Below are 18,307 nucleotides of genomic sequence, written 5' to 3'. Positions count from 1 at the left end.
TTGTGAGTCATCGGGGAAACATGGGGATGGACGTGTATTTACCTCACTGTTGCTGTTTTAGTGCCACAGGAGCAACTGGTTATTTCTAAAATCACAAATACTTCTCTACAAGAGAGGAGAAATATGATCTCAGGGAAGAACTAAATTTGAAGCACTTATATGCTAGGACTGTGTTAAAAAGCCATAGCATTTCAGTATCAAACAATGCACAACGATACAAGCAGTTGATGTTTGCTAAATACAAGGATGAAGAGTCTTGAACCAGTCATGATGTGCTATATATATCACTATATTGACACTTACTATGGTACCCATTATGTCATTGGATGGTCATATCACCTTGTACTTCGGTATGAGGTACATTATTTAAAAAAAAAAAAAAAAAAGACCTTAAACTGTATTATGGAAAGCAGGAAGTGAACAAATGTAACAGTTACTGATTGTAAAAGTACCAGATGGAGGGGTAGGATTTAATAAGCTTTGCTTCTTCCTACTCCTTTTGGACATGTGGAACTGTGAACTGATTATGTGATGCATTCAATTGTAATCTGATGCATGTTCAAATGAAATTAAACCATTACCATTACCACTTTCTGATAGATCTGTGACCCTTTAGCTGTGCCGTATCTGTGGCCGGTCTGTTAAAGAGAGGCTGCTGCGTTTACCTCTGTCGCTGTTCATCAGGGTTTAAGTGTGTGATAATTTTGCAGTAGTGTTATTTATATGTAGTGGTCATTTTTTCAAATCCATTTACTACATGACTAATGTATAAGACTCACAGAATAAGCAGGTGGAGCACATGTGCATAGTGGTTTTATTCTGAATTGATATGACCGGCCGCTGGACTGACATGCATTGTACATCACTTTCAGTTGTTACGGCAGATCCATAGTAACAGGGATTGTTTTGGAAACATTATCATTTGTACATACTTTCACTGTCTCAAGTGTATGAATGTGACACATATGACGTTCATATTTTCATCAAAAACAATCTTGAAATGGGTCTGCACGGCGGTCGAGTGGTTAGACCTCACATCTAGGAGACACAAGTTCAATTCCAGCCATCTCTGTGTGGAGTTTGCATGTTCTCCCCGTGCATGCGTGGGTTTTCTCCGGGTACTCCGGTTTCCTCCCACATTCCAAAAACATGCTAGGTTAATTAGCGACTCCAAATTGTCCATAGGTATGAATGTGAGTGTGAATGGTTGTTTGTCTATATGTGCCCTGTGATTGGCTGGCCACCAGTCCAGGGTGTACCCCGCCTCTCGCCCGAAGACAGCTAGGATAGGCTCCAGCACCCCTGCGACCCTCGTGAGGATAAATGGTAGAAAATGAATGAATAATCTTGAACTGTGGGCCCCAACTTCAAATGATGAACTTCAGCTTATAAGAAGTCGTTCTCCAGCTTCTAAGAGCTGAGCACATCTCATTACACTTTTATTTGTCATCTGCTCTGAATTATCTAATGTTCATACGTTGTCTTACCAAGAAAGGATGATAATTTAGTTGCCCCTGCCACTGTAATTTTTGATCTTCAACCTCAGGCTGTCAGTGGAAAATTTGACAATAAAGTCCTTTTGAGTTTTTGTGTGGTATTACATTAGGGAGGACATTGTGTAATCATCAGAGACACTTGGACTCAAGAAAAAGCTTTGTAATGTTGAAATGATGTTTCACACACAATCAGAGTTTAAGATCTCTGAGTAGTTTTTTTTTATGGAAAGTATAATTTAAATACTTTGATGTTAATTGTCTTGAAAATGCCCAGTGGTGAGTTTATAATTCTTGCTATTGCAGTTTACAAGAAACTATTACCAAACTATAATCAGAAAATTGTGTATAGTTTTTATTTGAGTTCTCTGTCATAACAGGGTCCCTAGGATTTTTTTTTTGGGGGGGGGGGCTGCATGAGAGGGTGGACTGCTGCTGAGTTCCTTTGCTGCATCAGCAATTCTTATGACTTAACAACCCCATGAACGTGTTAGCCACTTGTAGCTTGCCCGTGGCACAAAAACAAGTTAGCTGCCCACCATAGCCAGTCGGAGCCAAGCAAAACGTGTAAACAAAGAAGCCAGAAAGTCGAATGAGTGATCTCACACACTTAGCATAGATAGACTTAGACTGCGACAAGATGTCATTAATTGACTACAAATTTTACTGACTATTTTTCATTCTGTCAATCATGAGAAACGTGAACGTCAACACAAGACGGGTTGCGTACTTTTATCAGGTCACACATGCGAAAGTGCCAACAGATTCTGGTGCATATTATTTATCAAAACAAAGTGTGTTTTGTCGTGTTTTTTGTCGGTCGTTTACATACAAACAAAGCATTGAAACCAGTTTCAAACGTGTTCTCTGGATTATAGTTTTAACTCATTTGGTTCTCTGGGGTTTTAAGACCACGCTGGAGGAGGAGCGCACACAGGAGAAAGCTGTTGGGGAAATCTTTTTGCCGTCAATGAGGTTGTTCTCCAACCTCAACGCCACCAAAGTAGAGTCTCCACTATGATCCGGGTCACAGATGCTTTCATCAGGGACGCTCCTGGAAAATACCACAACAGTTTTATCATGGGAACTCTGGTGATCGAAGTCAGAAAAATAGTCCATAAATAAATATTATTTTTCTACCTGATCTTGTTGTTGTTGAGTCTGAGGAAGTGTAAATTTGTCATCTCGTTGATTCCTGATGGCACAGTCACCAGCTGGTTGTGGTCCAGACACAGCTCCACCATGGAATGGTAGGATCCAAAGAACGACTCTGGTTCTATCCCCTCCCCATCCAGTTTGTTGTAGGACAGATAGAGGTACTCGATACCAGGCTCCATGTGGGCAAACACAAAACCTGCAGTCGTGTTAATTGAGAACACTTTGAGTACGGCAGACACGAGTTGGTAACATCTAACAGGAACTTGTTTTTTCATCGGAACGGTATCCATTTTTCCATTCTACAATCCAGACCTCAGTGATATAAACCATGTGTGCCTCCATTTGTCTTTCTCTGTTAGCAACGTCCACCCACCTGGTATCCTCTCGATATTGTTCCCCACCAGCACGAGATGGACTAGAGATTTGGGCAGGTAGGACGGAACAAGGTAGAGTTTATTATACGACAAGTCAATGGATTCCAGATTCCTGCAGAAGAGGGAAAGATGGGAAGATGAAGGATGTGTGGAGGTGAAGCTAGAGTTACAGCTGAATGAAGGAAGAGGAATGACACACCATCCTCTGTGGTGGTGTGAAAACTGAGCCAAGCCTTCAATCATCCGTCATGATGGGCGCTCGCTGAACATTAATACGTGAAAATGACACAACCACATGCTCGTGAAATGAAAGATGCATTTATGCTGTTGAAAGCCAAGCTCGCCGGAGCTTCACGGCAGCTCATTTTGACCTCTTTTTGGTATTCGGATTCAATTTTAGCGATTGGTACTTGTAATTATTAGTCATTATAATGGGGTATGATATTTTATATTTTGATTATGCAAGTTTAAAAAAGGCTGCACGGTGGTCGAGTGGTTAGCGCGCAGACCTCACAGCTAGGAGACCTGAGTTTGCAAGCGTAGGTTTTCTCCGGGTACTCAGGTTTCCTCCCACATTCCAAAAACATGCTAGGTTAATTAGCGACTCCAAATTGTCCATAGGTACGAATGTGAGTGTGAATGGTTGTTTGTCTATATGTGCCCTGTGATTGGCTGGCCACCAGTCCAGGGTGTACCCCGCCTCTCGCCTGAAAACAGCTGGGATAGGCTCCAGCATCACCCGTGACCCTCGTGAGGAAAAAGCGGTAGAAAATGAATGAAGTTTAAAAAAAAAAGGCTGCACGGTGGATGAGTGGTTAGCGTGCAGACCTCACAGCTGGGAGACCTGAGTTCAATTCCACCCACGACCATCTCTGTGTGGAGTTTGCAAGTGTAGGTTTTCTCCGGGTTCTCCGGTTTCCTCCCACATTCCAAAAACATGCTAGGTTAATTGGCGACTCCAAATTGTCCATACGTATGAATGTGAGTGTGAATGGTTGTTTGTCTATATGTGCCCTGTGATTGGCTGGCCACCAGTCCAGGGTGTACCCCACCTCTCGCCTGAAAACAGCTGAGATAGGCTCCAGCATCACCCGTGACCCTCGTGAGGAAAAAGCGGTAGAAAATGAATGAAGTTTTTAAAAAAAAAAAAAAAGGCTGCACGGTGGATGAGTGGTTAGCGCGCAGCTAGGAGACCTGAGTTCAATTCCACCCACGACCATCTCCGGGTACTCCGGTTTCCTCCCACATTCCAAAAACATGCTAGGTTAATTAGCGACTCCAAATTGTCCATAGGTATGAATGTGAGTGTGAATGGTTGTTTGTCTATATGTGCCCTGTGATTGGCTGGCCACCAGTCCAGGTTGTACCTCGCCTCTCGCCCGAAAACAGCTGGGATAGGCTCCAGCACCCCCGCGACCCTCGGTAGAAAATGAATGAAGTTTTAAAAAATTACAGTGTGTTCTCAAACCTGTGGTTGATCCAGGCCATTGGCGCCATCCTGGTCTCTTCCAGTCTGTTGTGTCTCAGGGAAACCACGTTCAAGTTTTTGGTGTAATTAAAAACACCTTCTGGGATTTCTTCGATCAGGTTGTTCTCCAGGTACAACTCCTGGTAGAAAGAATACAACTTTCCGATTTTTTTTGTCATTCATTGCATGTTCCCCAAATATGTTACATTTTTGGTTTGAAGGGGGAAAAAAAAGACCACAAGTAAGGGTGGGATTATACGAATGTCCCATAGAGTGGCGTCAATTGAGTTTTATTTATTTTTGTGGCAGATTAAACTGTGGTTTGTTGGGACTTTTGCTAGTTTTCACTGCCTCATAAATCCTGAAATGGAACAGTTGTGTTTAATCGGGTCCATTGAAAGTTAATGTTTCCGATTAATGCTCACAAAGATGATGCAATTTTTGAAGAAGAAAAAAAAGTGCTTAACTTTCTCTGGTTGGTAGTTGGTAAAAGCTAGGGGGAAGCTAATAGATATAACGTCATACCAACAGTAAACTGGGAAGACCCTGCGGGATCGAGCGGAAGAAGTTTCTGCCTAGTCTGAGGTAGGAGAGCTCCACGAGTGGCGCAAAGGCCATTGGGTCCACGTTGGTCTCGCTCAGCAGATTGGCTTCCAACTCCAGAATCACCAAGCTGCTCAGTCCTACATCAGTGATATTAATTGAAATTACCATTTCGTGATGATCAGAATGACTGAATGATGATTGAGGTCAAGTTAGTTTGTTGTTGTAGTTGTTGTAGTTTGTTGTGTTTGTAGTATTACCGTGGAAACTGTTCCCATGGATCTTCTGTAGTTTGTTTTCGTTGATCTTCAGCTCCTGCAGTGTTTGCGGGAGGTTGGGGGGAATGGCTTCTAGAAGATTCCCATCCAAGTACAGACGCCTCAGCATCTTTAGACCCTGGTAGACAACCATTCATTCATAGCAAATAATAGCACGCATTGGTCGGCTCCATTCATGAATTACATGTGTATAAGCCCACGTTTGTAGTCGTTTCTCGTCACGTTTACATCACAATCAGAAGGGCTGCGGCGGTATATAGAATACCCATGTCTTACTTTAAATGTTCTGGCATCGATTCCAGCAGAAGTGAGTTTGTTTTTCTTCAGGTTGATCCACTCCAGGCTGGGAATGCCATTAAAGGCCTCTGCTGGAATGCTGCTGATGTTGTTTCCTGTACAAATGTTTACCATGAGCAGATGAAAGCAAGGATTTGCCAGATCAAATACTGTATCAGCGTGCATCTGGACTACATTTTTCAGTGATTTGCGGCTTTGACTATTTCATTCAGCTACGTATTCTTTATTTGACTGCCATTTAGACAGACAAGTCATGGATGTATAAAAATGAGTTTGTTGTCTTTTGTACTACAGTGGAACCTTGAATATTGAACACAATCCATGCTTGAATGCTGTTTTTTTGCATTTAGAAGCATTAGGAATAATGTAAATAATGGTAATGGTTTAATTTCATTTGAACATGCATCAGATTACAATTGAATGCATCACATAATCAGTTCACAGTTCCACATGTCCAAAAGGAGTAGGAAGAAGCAAAGCTTATTAAATCCTACCCCTCCATCTGGTACTTTTACAATCAGTAACTGTTACATTTGTTCACTTCCTGCTTTCCTAATATAGTTTAAGTTTTTTTATGTTTATTTTTTATTTTAATATGACCATACAGTGACATAATGGGTACCATAGTAGCTGTATTTATCCTCGTACTTAGCAAAGTTGAAGTATTTGTGACTTTAGAAATAAGGAGTTAGTATGTTCTCTATAGGCGGCATTATGAATTATCCTTACTACCCTTTTTTTGCAGTACATTTAGCGAGTGAAGATCGCTTTTATAGTTATTACCCCATATTTCCACACAATAATTTAGCAAAGTTCAAGTATTTGTGATTTTAGAAATAAGGAGTTAGTATGTTCTCTGTAGGCGGCATTATGAATTATCCTTACTGACCTTTTTTTGCAGTACATTTAGCTAGTGAAGATTGCTTTTATAGTTATTACCCCATATTTCCACACAATAATATAGCAAAGTTCAAGTATTTGTGATTTTAGAAATAAGGAGTTAGTATGTTCTCTGCAGGCGGCATTATGAATTATCCTTACTGACCTTTTTTTGCAGTACATTTAGCGAGTATTTTACCCCATATTTCCACGCAATGAGTAAGATATGGTAGAACCGGAGAGTGCAGAACAATGCAGATGCTGATGCTGGCTCTGCAGCAATGATTTTAATCATTTGAGACAGATTAAAAAAAACAAATACTATAGCTAATGTAGATAATCTGTATCGTTCTCAAAATGAGTAAAGCAGTACTAGTATCATTAAAGGGTTAACTTTGAGTGATGATACTACACTTACTACATGTAATTAATCTCGTGGTTTAGCTGTCAACTGACGTTTTAATTTACCTCCAATGATTAAAATCATTGCATCAGCATCTGGACTGTTGTCATTGTCAATCAAAGATTGTGTTTCAATGAGAAGAAACGTCACTCTGTTTGCTTGTGGAGACACAACCTACCCTCCAGGCTGAGAGACTTGAGTTCCGGCATGTAAAGAGGAGGGAAGTACGTGAGTTTGGCGTTGTCACAAGTCACAGTGAGATCAGAGAGCTCACAGCCTGGTGGAAGAGCACCTCTGTTCAGCACCTCCTCGCTTTTGTCCTCCTCTTTCACTTCAGGCTCCTTATCCTTCAGCTCATCCTCTGTAACAGCAGGAGGTCTAGGAATGGGAGCCGGGAGGAGGTCCGGTTCCTCGGGTTCTTCCTCTTCTTTTGGGGGCATTTGAAAGACGTCTCCTCTTAGCCACACCTCCTCTTCGTCCTGTACTGCCAGTAGCTCCTCCCTCAGGATGTTCTCCCTTAGATTTTTTTCTCTTTGCCACGCTTCTTTCTCTGCCGCCTCCTTCATCCTCCTGTCCTCCTCTTCTTTCTCCACCTGCAACCTCAACGCCGCTTCCTCCTGCCTCCTCCTCTCTTCCCGCTTCTTCTTCTCCTCTTTCCTCCTCTTCTTTGCCTCATCTTTCTTCCTCAAGCGCTCCTCTTCCTCAAGGTGCTCCTCTTCCTCTCGCCACAATATACGCTGAATTTCCTCCGCGGTCAGCGGCGTGTTTGAGTCACCGGAGTCGCTCGGAACTGGGGAGTCACCAGAAAGGTCAAGGCTGAGGTCAGGATCTGGGGCGGGGTCGGAGTGGTGCAGGGTAGCCAATCACAGGCGTGGAAAGGCAGGAAATAGAAACGGAAATAGAAACAGAGTGGAAAAGAGGACCAAAAAAAGGGAAGAAAAGATGACTGAAAGATAATGACAGGATGGAGAGATGTTGGTGACAGAAAGACAGACGGGAGGTGGGCAGACAGACAGACAGATGGCTGTGTGTTAGTGCGGTAGACGGACAGGAACAACACCACAACCCCTTTCCCTGATCCAACTCATTCATTCATTCTGCTTGAATTTGAATGAAACATGCGTCGCCCAATGATGTCACCCCAAACATCATCAACACCATCACCTTTGTGTTATGAATATATTTATGCTAATCAGAGTCTATGAACATATGGAATCATGTCATACAACATGGGAACTCACCCAAAATGTGCTTGGCACATTTTGAAAGAACTTTGAGACCTCAGAGATGACCAAAATGTAGTCTATTACTATGTTCTATATAGAGAAGGTGATGTCTTCCACACATTATAAAGACTCACACCGAAATATACACTAACCAAATATTTTTTTTTTTTTTAAAAAATATGTGTACTAAATGACAACCAGTATGGTTAATTAGCATGGGTCACCTTATTATTAGAAGGGTACCAAGTATGGAATTTATTTTTTAGAAATGACTATATGCTCATATAAACAGCTGCATTTGAGCAGACCTTTTACTGGAACCTGATATGTTATGCAGTGTCATGAACAATTGGAGGTTGCCAGGTGTGATACATTGTGGTCATCTCCAAACCATGCATTTCTAGTAGGGATGCTCCGATCGATAGGCCACCGATTATTTTGGACAATTTGGAGTCGCTAATTAACCTAGCATGTTTTTGGAATGTGGGAGGAAACCGGAGTACCCGGAGAAAACCCACGCATGCACGGGGAGAACATGCAAACTCCACACAGAGATGGCCGAGGGTGGAATTGAACCCTGGTCTCCTAGCTGTGAGGTCTGTGCGCTAACCACTCGACCGCCGTGCCGCTCGGCCAATTTATGTAAAAAAAATAAAAATAAAAACACAAGATTGGTTTATGCTGCTAGATCCCTTTTAAAGCTGATCAAAATACCCGGAAAACCCAAAATGTGCTGAGTTTCCAACATCCGTATTGAGGTGACAGGGACACACTTTGTCCCGTACTGCCGCAAGAATCCAAACTAGTCTGGAAAACCTCAACGACTTTAGCTTTCCTCCAATCAATCCACTCCCTTATCAAACCGGTTGCCATTCGACTTTTCTTGCATCTTTGTTTACATGCTTTCATGCTGTCACTAGCAGCAGCTAGCTAGTTATCCCCCTCGGTCCAATGGAAAGCTACAAGTGGATATCATGTTCATGGTGTACATACTAACTTTTTCAAGTGTCACTGAACTATCTTGTTGTCATGATACTAATTATGTATTGTCCTCAAAACCCTATTTGTGTGTTGTTGTTTACAACATAAACACATAGTATCCAGCCTTATGATGGTGATACTTTGACAGGGGTCTTTTATCTTGCCAGCTGATTTTGAGTATCTCACCAAAGGGTCTAACAATATTTACTTCAATTCTCAGTAGTTTATTATAATTGTTCATTTCATAATTTATGCCTTTTTATATAATGACAAATGACCACAAAATAGCAAAAGATGGCCACAGTGTTTGAGTGGAGACGTGCTTGGTAAATAATGTACAATTTTTAAATGTTGTAAGTCATAAAACAGGAATACTTGACAGGTCTCTTGAGTTGAGTTGTAATTGTTTAACGGCAGCTCTTGCCAATAACGATCGTCATAAATAAATTGAAAAATATACAGTTAATTGACTGATCTCACTCAGGGTTGATCGGTATCGGAATTGGTTGCATAAAACCGCGATCGATGGGAAGACCTGGGTTTGGATCTCTGTGTTCTCCCCATGCGTGCTTGTGTTTTCTCCAGGTTAATTGGCGACTCTAAATTGTCCATAGGTATGAATGTGAGTGTGAATGGTTGTTTGTCTATATGTGATTGGCTGGTGACCAATCCAGGGTGTGTGAGGATAAGCAGTATAGAAAATGGATGGATGGAATGGCTGATCGGAGCATCCCTATTTCTAGTTGTAAACATTGTATGTCTGTCATGGCTGCCGGTTCTCCTTTGTCTCATTATGTTGCAGAATGGTCTTACCACATGTTGTGTTTGTACCTGGCTCCATGCAGACGGGGCAGCACTCCCCAAGGGGGGTGAGCGGGAGGCGGCAGTGCACGACGGGGCATGTGATCTCGTCGCAAACCACCCGCCCTCCGGTACAAAGACAGGTGATGCAGGGCTGGGGAGACCACACGGCCTGGTTGAACATGGTCAGACCCTGGTAGATACACTGACCCTGCTTACCTGCAAAAGCGGTGACTGTCATCAAAAATTGTCAAAGACTATACTTTTCCATCAGATGCAGACAAAGTCAGTCATTTCTTACGCCGCCCCTCCTCCTGCTTAAATCCACCTTTAAACATCTAAACTGGGGGGGCAGGCTTTGGCTGTTTGTGAGTCAAAAGAAAAGACTGTAAACTACTAGGATAGCAAAAGAAGAGGCTCTTTGCTGCCTATTTTAAGTCGGGTCCCCCCTGTCATTTTTGCCTTCTAATGGTATGCTGTGCTGCACAGCTAGTTAAGAGGCTATTCTCTTCAATGCTGTCTTACAATTCATATATTGTACTGCCTTCCCTGTCATCCACTCTAAAGCACTCATACTTTTCTTTCCTGTAAGCATACAGTGGAAGAATTTGAACATGCATCAGATTACAATTGAATGCATCCCATAATCAGTTCCCAGTTCCACATGTCCAAAAGGAGTAGGAAGAAGCAAAGCTTATTAAATCCTACCCCTCCATCTGGTACTTTTACAATCAGTAACTGTTAAATTTGTTCACTTCCTGCTTTCCATAATACAGTTTAAGTTTTTTTTTTTTTTTTGTCACGATAGGACTGTTGTTGATGTTTCTCCCTTAATCCAAGCCGGCTTCCTGCTTATGACGAGATAGGACAGCTCTAGTTGAAGAAGGGTGGTGCATAATTTCAAGTATTTATTTTTATTCTCCAAGCATGCCACAAACCTAAAATTGTTTATTCTTTTGGGATGCAAAACGACTGTCATTAAGATACAGTGGAGCGAGCCAACGACAGTCGTTGTAATGGTAATGGTTTAATTTCATTTGAACATGCATCAGATTACAATTGAATGCATCACATAATCAGTTCACAGTTCCACATGTCCAAAAGGAGTAGGAAGAAGCAAAGCTTATTAAATCCTACCCCTCCATCTGGTACTTTTACAATCAGTAACTGTTACATTTGTTCACTTCCTGCTTTCCATAATACAGTTTAGGGTTTTTGTTGTTGTTGTTTTTTTTTTGTTGTTGTTGTTTTTTTTAATAATGCACCTCGTACCGAAGTAGGAGGTGATATGAGCATCCAATGCCATAATGGGTACCATAGTAAGTGTCAATATAGTGATATATATAGCACATCATGACTGGTTCAAGACTCTTCATCCTTGTATTTAGCAAACATCAACTGCTTGTATTGTTTCTTGAATTGGCTCATCGTTGTGCATTGTTTGATTTCCTTACTCAATCCGTTCCATAGTTTGATTCCACATAACTGAAATGCTATGGCTTTTTAACGTAGTCCTAGCATAGAAGTGTTTCAAATGTACTTCTTCCCTGAGATCATATTTCTCCTCTCTTGTAGAGAGAGGTACATTTCACTTGAAATCAAAACAAAACAAATGAAATCTACCCCTGCCACTTTAGAATATGACCATATAGATATGAAATATGCTTGACAGTCAATTCGCATTATTCCCACATATAGAGATTACTGCATATATAACAGCATGTACAGTATTATTAACATCTGCTTCTCTAAACTGTTTGCTCATTACATGACTCTAATTTGTGTTCACATTACCAACAGCAAATAAAACTAAACCACATAAAAGACGCTGACGTAACACAAAGCTTCCACAGCACACGAGCTCTAATTATGTTATATTGATGATAGTCCATGCGTGATGCTCTGTACTCTGTGGGGGGGGGGGGTTCAATTGTTTTTGTTTTAAAATGTGCTGAGTCATTAAATGAACAGTATCTTGATAACAGGCCACTTCGTTGTCGCTGCCCTGTTTGAATTCACTATTCCTATGGAGTTATTATTTACACTATTCCTATGGAATTATTATTTACACTATTCCTATGGAATTATTATTTACACTATTCCTATGGAATTATTATTTACACTATTCCTATGGAGTTATTATTTACACTATTCCTATGGAGTTATTATTTACACTATTCCTATGGAGTTATTATTTAAAAGTCGTAGTCTGATGATGAGTGGACATTCTCCTGGAATGAGGATCATCTAGCTAATGGTCTCTCCTGCCTGAGCTTTTGATGCTAAAAGTAGACTTGGTAGACTCACTGACCTGGGAGAACATTGTAGCTGGAGTGCTGTTCTTGTAGGTTCTTGTAGGACCCCAAGAAGACAGTATTCCCAAGGACAGGCTCCACTGGAATGCTAGGACTAGGAATATGTTGGTTCTTTAGAGGTTTGGGACCAGGTCTGGCGCGACCGTGACCTGCAACAAAGTATCCAAGTTAGCGTTATTGTTATTTTTTGGCTTCATTTTTGGTGGTTCTTGCATTAGGAGACATTGGGTCATCACTGGAAGCTGACAAACATTACCACTGGAACAGTTTTTTTTTTTTTGTCCTTGAGTGTCTTACCATGTCCGTCCCTTTTCCTCTTCATCTGCCGAGTCTGACCACGTGGATTACGCGGTCGTTCTCTTGCTAGGCCGTCGGACATGGTCAGGACCAGCAGCAGCCATAAAGCTGCCAGGAGCAGCCTTCTCCTCATGCCTGCAGACCTGCACACAACAGCTTCACAGCATCACGCTTAAAGAACCTTCACAAGCACCTCTGATTGTCTTATTAGTTGACTACTCAACAAAGAATAAACACCAAAAAAAACGGAATTGGTCCTGTCCGAAATCATGACAGAAACGTAGAGCAGAAGGAACAGTTTTTACCTGCAGCAACTTGGAGACAACAGAGCTGTTAGTGCTACTGCTGGTCCTCATATACTATATATGTGTGTGTGTGTGTGTGTGTGTGTAATGACTGGTTAGCAGTCCTGTCATTATTAAAGGAGAGATGTGACATGAACACCTGATAGTTTGGCTGTAAATAAGTGAAGATAGACTCACTTCCCCATTAGAACTAGACTGTGTGTACTTCTCACCTCATGCAGAAGCTTAAGGCCATAATCAGACGTTTGGTTGCCAAACCTTTGGATTTGTTCATATTTCAAAACATTACTGTCAAGTTGGGGGCCGGCACGGCGGTCAAGTGGTTAGCACGCAGACCAGGGTTCAATTCCACCCTCGGCCATCTCTGTATGGAGTTTGCATGCGTGGGTTTTTCCCGGGTACTCCGGTTTCCTCCCACATTCCAAAAACATGCTAGGTTAATTAGCGACTCCAAATTGTCCATAGGTATCAATGTGAGTGTGAATGGTTGTTTGTCTATATGTGCCCTGTGATTGGCTGGCCACCAGTCCAGGGTGTATCCCGCCTCTGGGACAGCTGGGATAGGCTCCAGCACCCCAAATATGAATGTGAGTGTGAATGGTTGTTTGTCTATATGTGCCCTGGGTTCAATCCCACCCTCGGCCATCTCTGTGTGGAGTTTGCATGCGTGGGTTTTCTCCGGGTACTCCGGTTTCCTCCCACATTCCAAAAAACATGCTAGGTTAATTAGCGACTCCAAATTGTCCATAGGTATGAATGTGAGTGTGAATGGTTGTTTGTCTATATGTGCCCTGTGATTGGCTGGCCACCAGTCCAGGGTGTATCCCGCCTCTGGGACAGCTGGGATAGGCTTGTGAGTATAAGCCATATTGCCATATTTAACAGCAATATTTGTACTTAATGACAACCAGCATGGGTCACCTTATTAGAAATATGGAAAAGTATGGATTTTTTTTTCATATTTCTGAAGGCAGTCCAACAAAATATTAGCATGTGACCTTCTTCTTTTTTGTACCGCTTTTACCACTTTGCTCCTGCTACATGGCAATATTTTCCTTTTCTATGGTTATCATCACCATGCTTCTTTGCCATCTGAGGTACCCTTCAATGACCTTCTGACATCACAAAAAAAGCCAAAGAAAAAACAAAACACACTTTCTTTGAGTTCATCTACGACTTGTGAAGCACGTTTTCCCCAAACATTTGATGGCTTTTCAAATATCCAAAAATTCCAAAATATTCCAAAGAAAATCCCAGATAGTCACTATGCGATCTTAAAGCAGTATACTCTGAAATTTGACACATTCTGGGTACCAACTATTGATACTATGTACTGTACATTGCAGTGTGGCCTTGTAGCTTATGGAAACATTTTATTATCACAAGCACTTTAGCTTCCTAAAGCACCATGCAGTTTTTTTTAAAGTCACCACTTGTAGCTAGTCAGCATAAAGGTTGTTTATGCTGCCCCCATGTGGCCATTTAATACTTCCAGCTTTTTATAAAAAAGTAACTAGATGATTATGATGGCATGTTGTCCAATATTAATCAGCCACACCCTCCCTTTTCTAGATGGACTGGACGTCCAAAACCAACATGAGTCAACTTCACCCACCCTCCACCCCCACTCCATCCTCCACTAGTGTGTGAGACAGGCAGTGAGACAGACAGCTTTATGCTTCATGTGTCCTCAGTCAGAAGAAAAAGGGAGGAGGGGGGGTATTTTTTTCTTTTTAAGGCTCTGGATGAGCAGGCTCACATGGAGAAGACATCCAGCAGGATAAAAATAACTGTTTCCTAATGAAAACCAGACAATGTCTTGCTGTCCTCTCTACTTCTACTCCTTGGTACCTTGGAGATGTGGATTTTATAAAATGTGCTTTTATTCACAACAAGTCTTGTAGAAATATAAAGGAAATAACACCTCAGGTTTTCCACACTGATCCGAAACCAAAATACTTTTAGCATTACATAAACTCTTTTCAACTAGAATGTCACTCAGCAGATCTGGGACCTCCATCAAGGCTAGAACTAGTGTAGCGTTATACAGTGGAAGTCAGTTTCAGAAGGTCCGACTCAAAGCGAAACTTAGTTCTCTACTAGGGAATGAAATACTATTGAGAAACTGATCTGTATTTATCTGGACTGTACTTACTCAACCTGAAACTGAAACCAGCAAAATGCAACAAAATGGAGAGCAGTGAAGCACACAAGCATGTTAAAGAGTCAATTTGCATACATTACGATTAATTCATTCATTTTCTACCGCTTATCCTCATTAGGGTCACAATGCTGGAGCCTATCCCAGCTGTCTTCAGGCGAGAGGCGGGGTACACCCTGGACTGGTGGCCAGCCAATCACAGGGCACATATAGACAAACAACCATTCACACTCACATTCATACCTATGGACAATTTGGAGTCGCTAATTAACCTAGCATGTTTTTGGAATGTGGGAGGAAACCGGAGTACCCGGAGAAAACCTACGTACGCATACACGGGGAGAACATGCTAACTCCACACAGAGATGGTCGTGGGTGGAATTGAACTACGGTCTCCTAGCTGTGAGGCCTGCGCGCTAACCACTTAGTTAGCATTATTCAGCTCAGGAGAAAGCTGGATGTGTGGCCTTGACTCCAACCTTGCCTGCCTGAAGGAGGAGCACTCATTGTTGGACACACTTTGTCAAAGGCACTGTTGGTGCAGTGGAGTTCAGAAGCCGGACGTGAGGGCGCCACGTGTTTGCCGGATATTTCACGTTCGTGTTCACAAAAACAGTCCTGTGTGAAAGGCCGTTGACAGATGGAAAATATTTTTCTCCAATAACTTCTGTCTGAGCATGTTCTCCCCGTGCATGCGTGGGTTTTCTCCGGGTACTCCGGTTTCCTCCCACATTCCAAAAACATGCTAGGTTAATTAGCGACTCCAAATTGTCCATAGGTATGAATGTGAGTGTGAATGGTTGTTTGTCTATATGTGCCCTGTGATTGGCTGGCCACCAGTCCAGGGTGTACCCCGTCTTTTGCCCAAAGACAGCTGGGATAGGCTCCAGCACCCCCCGCGACACTCGTGAGGATAAGCGGTAGAAAATGAATGAATGAACTTCTGCCTGAGCTTGCCTTGTAAACAGAGAAGCAGAGCTTGTTGAAAGGCAGAGAAATCACATCTGTGACATCACAAAGGAACAGTTTTGCAACGCCCTCTGAAACTAAGCGTTCAGAGCCATTCCAAACTTCTTTCAGGAATCACTTCTAAATGCGCAAACCTCATTATCTGGAACTTTGGCATCGTTTAACACAAGAATACAACATTGTAACTACATTTATAGGTCAGAAAAGTGGAAAAAGAATACATATACTGAAATCTAAGCTATAGTTCTTCAAATAAGAACATTTGACTTGCCAAAATGCTAGTATTTAACCTAAATATTTCCTATTTGGCCGTGCACTGTACACAATGATAAGAACAACCCTCACACTTTGCTTCCAAATGTAGTAAGTCAGGGGTCTCAAACTCAATTTACTTGGGGGCCACTGGAGCTAGGGTCTGGGTGAGACTGGGCCGCATCGGGTTTTCCAAAAAAAACAAAAAAAAACGCATTTATTAAAAACAAAAAAAGTTTGGTTCCAATTTTCTACAAGAAAAGCTCTGATAAAACATTCCACTGTTTTTTCTACACAAAATTAGATGAAAAATAAATAACCAAATCAAGAATAAAGAAAATCAATCAATCAGTAATAAATAAATAAATATAATAATAATAATAAAACGGGAAATAATAAAAACTTAAGAAACCACATATAGTTGGTGGGTAGACAAATTATTTTTTTCAGATTAAAATGAACAAAGCATTATTAGAGCCCTGTAGACATGACAAAACACGACTATAGTCACATTTATACTCTTTTTATTTACAACATATTGCGCAACTGCAGGGTCTTGAGACACATGCTAACTCGCAAACTAGAGAGCTAGCGACCTAAACGGTAGCCTTCAAGTTATTTCCTTTTAAACTTAAATAGCCAAAAACTTACCACTTCCACACGGATAGGGAGGATAACTATTAACAGTTATTTAACCTTTAACATGAACATTAATCAAATGTAATAATTTTTTCTGGGTACATGATACCATACAGAATCCATATCAAACTTGCGCGGGCCGCACTAACATTAAACTTTCATATGCAGTAAGTACTCTGTGTATTAGTATGTACTGTATGTTCTTAATCACTAAAAAGTACTACACAAGAATACGTATGCCTGGTCAGATTGAGATCAAATGAGTGCCGAAGCGACACAGGAACTAACACATGATGTGAAGTGATTGCGATCAACAACACGACCTCACCGATTAGCTGATGCACTGAGGGGGGAGGAGCCAATTAATGACTGACTGACACACGGACAAGACAGACAGGAAGTCTACATTACCAGCAATATGAAGGCCAAATTCTTCCTCCCTCTTTCCTCCTCCTCTGGCACTGCAGGAACTCCCGACAAGAGGTGTGTGTGTGTGTGTGTGTAGCTCAAAGATGCTCCTGTGTGTGTGTGTGTGTTCAAAGATAGTGTTAGTGTGTTGCAGTAGTTGTGTAGAGCCGAGTGAGCTTACAGCTGCAGTGTGGATCGGCGGAAAGTGAGCAACAGAGCGAGAGAGAGAGTGAGAGAGAGAGAGTGAGACAGGTTGGAGTGAAGCGTCACATCGATGTCGAGGTCATATGTCACGCCAGGCCAAATGTGTCATAAGTAGTCCATTTATGTTGCAGGAAACAAAACTATTATAGCTTTATTAAGTATGCAGGCAATGATTTATGTTAAAATGTGTCATTATAAGCCATATACACATGGAAAAAAATATTTTTTATATAACACCTGCTCCCAAAAAACGAACTGATTGAAAGAAAATTGTCACCCAAGAAGCTTTATTACGTGTACAGACAATGTTTAATGTCACATTTTAACATTCTTAAGCGGCATACAAGTGTAAAAAGAAGTGAAGCAATGTGCAATGGTGATGGAAAATCAAGAAATAGAAAATTTTTTATGTACACTACCGCTCAAAAGTTTGGCATCACTTGGAAATGTTTTTGGCCAATCTGAGATATGGCTTTTTCTTGGTAGTCCTGCCATGAAGTCCAACATCCTGAAGTCCTGAAGTCACAGCTTCACTGTTGACACCGACACTGGTGACGACCTGTGAGGCGTCTTTGTCTACACACTCTCAGATATTTGTCTTCTTGCACAGTTGTGCAGCCTTTTTCTGTCCTTGTTAGACCCGGTTTGTGCTGCTCTCTGAAGGGAGTAGTTTTAACAGCATGGATGGGTTTTCTAATCATCTATTAGTCTTATAAAATGAACTTGGATTAGCAGCCATACCAGGAGATTGATTCAGAGGACTGACAGTTGTGCAGTGTTTTTCTGTCCTTGTTAGACCCAGTTTGTGCTGCTCTCTGAAGGGAGTAGTTTAACAGTATGGTAAGAGATTTTTTTT

General features: G+C 41.6%; 2 protein-coding genes across 5 annotated transcripts in view; one reads left to right on the top strand and one right to left on the bottom strand.

Moving 5' to 3' along the window:
* Positions 1 to 18,307, top strand: part of cenpp (centromere protein P) — a 63,034-nt gene that overhangs the window by 42,238 nt on the left and 2,489 nt on the right. The gene's annotated exons all lie outside the window — the stretch shown is intronic.
* On the bottom strand, positions 818 to 17,399 carry ecm2 (extracellular matrix protein 2, female organ and adipocyte specific). Of its 3 annotated transcripts, none has more exons than XM_058054629.1 (12): positions 17,251 to 17,399; positions 12,514 to 12,656; positions 12,213 to 12,365; positions 9,932 to 10,120; positions 7,072 to 7,722; positions 5,591 to 5,706; positions 5,297 to 5,432; positions 5,019 to 5,176; positions 4,494 to 4,633; positions 3,025 to 3,137; positions 2,634 to 2,847; positions 818 to 2,547 (listed from the first exon to the last, which is right to left on the bottom strand). In XM_058054629.1, exons 2-12 carry the CDS (start codon positions 12,644 to 12,646, stop codon positions 2,379 to 2,381), a joined length of 2,172 nt encoding a protein of 723 aa, XP_057910612.1. In that variant the 5' UTR covers positions 12,647 to 12,656; positions 17,251 to 17,399; the 3' UTR covers positions 818 to 2,378. The 3 variants fall into 3 exon arrangements, with proteins under 3 accessions (XP_057910612.1, XP_057910613.1, XP_057910614.1); XM_058054630.1 differs by having other exon boundaries at positions 7,072 to 7,683; XM_058054631.1 differs by lacking the exon at positions 9,932 to 10,120 and having other exon boundaries at positions 7,072 to 7,683.

This window comes from Doryrhamphus excisus, chromosome 18, assembly GCF_030265055.1.
Source record: "Doryrhamphus excisus isolate RoL2022-K1 chromosome 18, RoL_Dexc_1.0, whole genome shotgun sequence".
In the NCBI taxonomy this organism is placed as follows: Eukaryota; Metazoa; Chordata; class Actinopteri; order Syngnathiformes; family Syngnathidae; genus Doryrhamphus; species Doryrhamphus excisus.
Note: the sequence above shows the minus strand (reverse complement) of the source record. Positions and strands in the feature narration are given on the sequence as shown.

Excerpts from the sequence above, each read along its gene's own strand:
- ecm2 (XM_058054629.1), bottom strand. The coding sequence starts at position 12,646 with ATGAGGAGAAGGCTGCTCCTGGCAGCTTTATGGCTGCTGCTGGTCCTG. Across the intron at positions 12,366-12,513 it reads GAGGAAAAGGGACGGACATG|GTCACGGTCGCGCCAGACCT; the intron begins GTAAGACACTCA and ends ACTTTGTTGCAG. Across the intron at positions 3,138-4,493 it reads ATGGCCTGGATCAACCACAG|GAATCTGGAATCCATTGACT; the intron begins GTTTGAGAACAC and ends CCTCTTCTGCAG.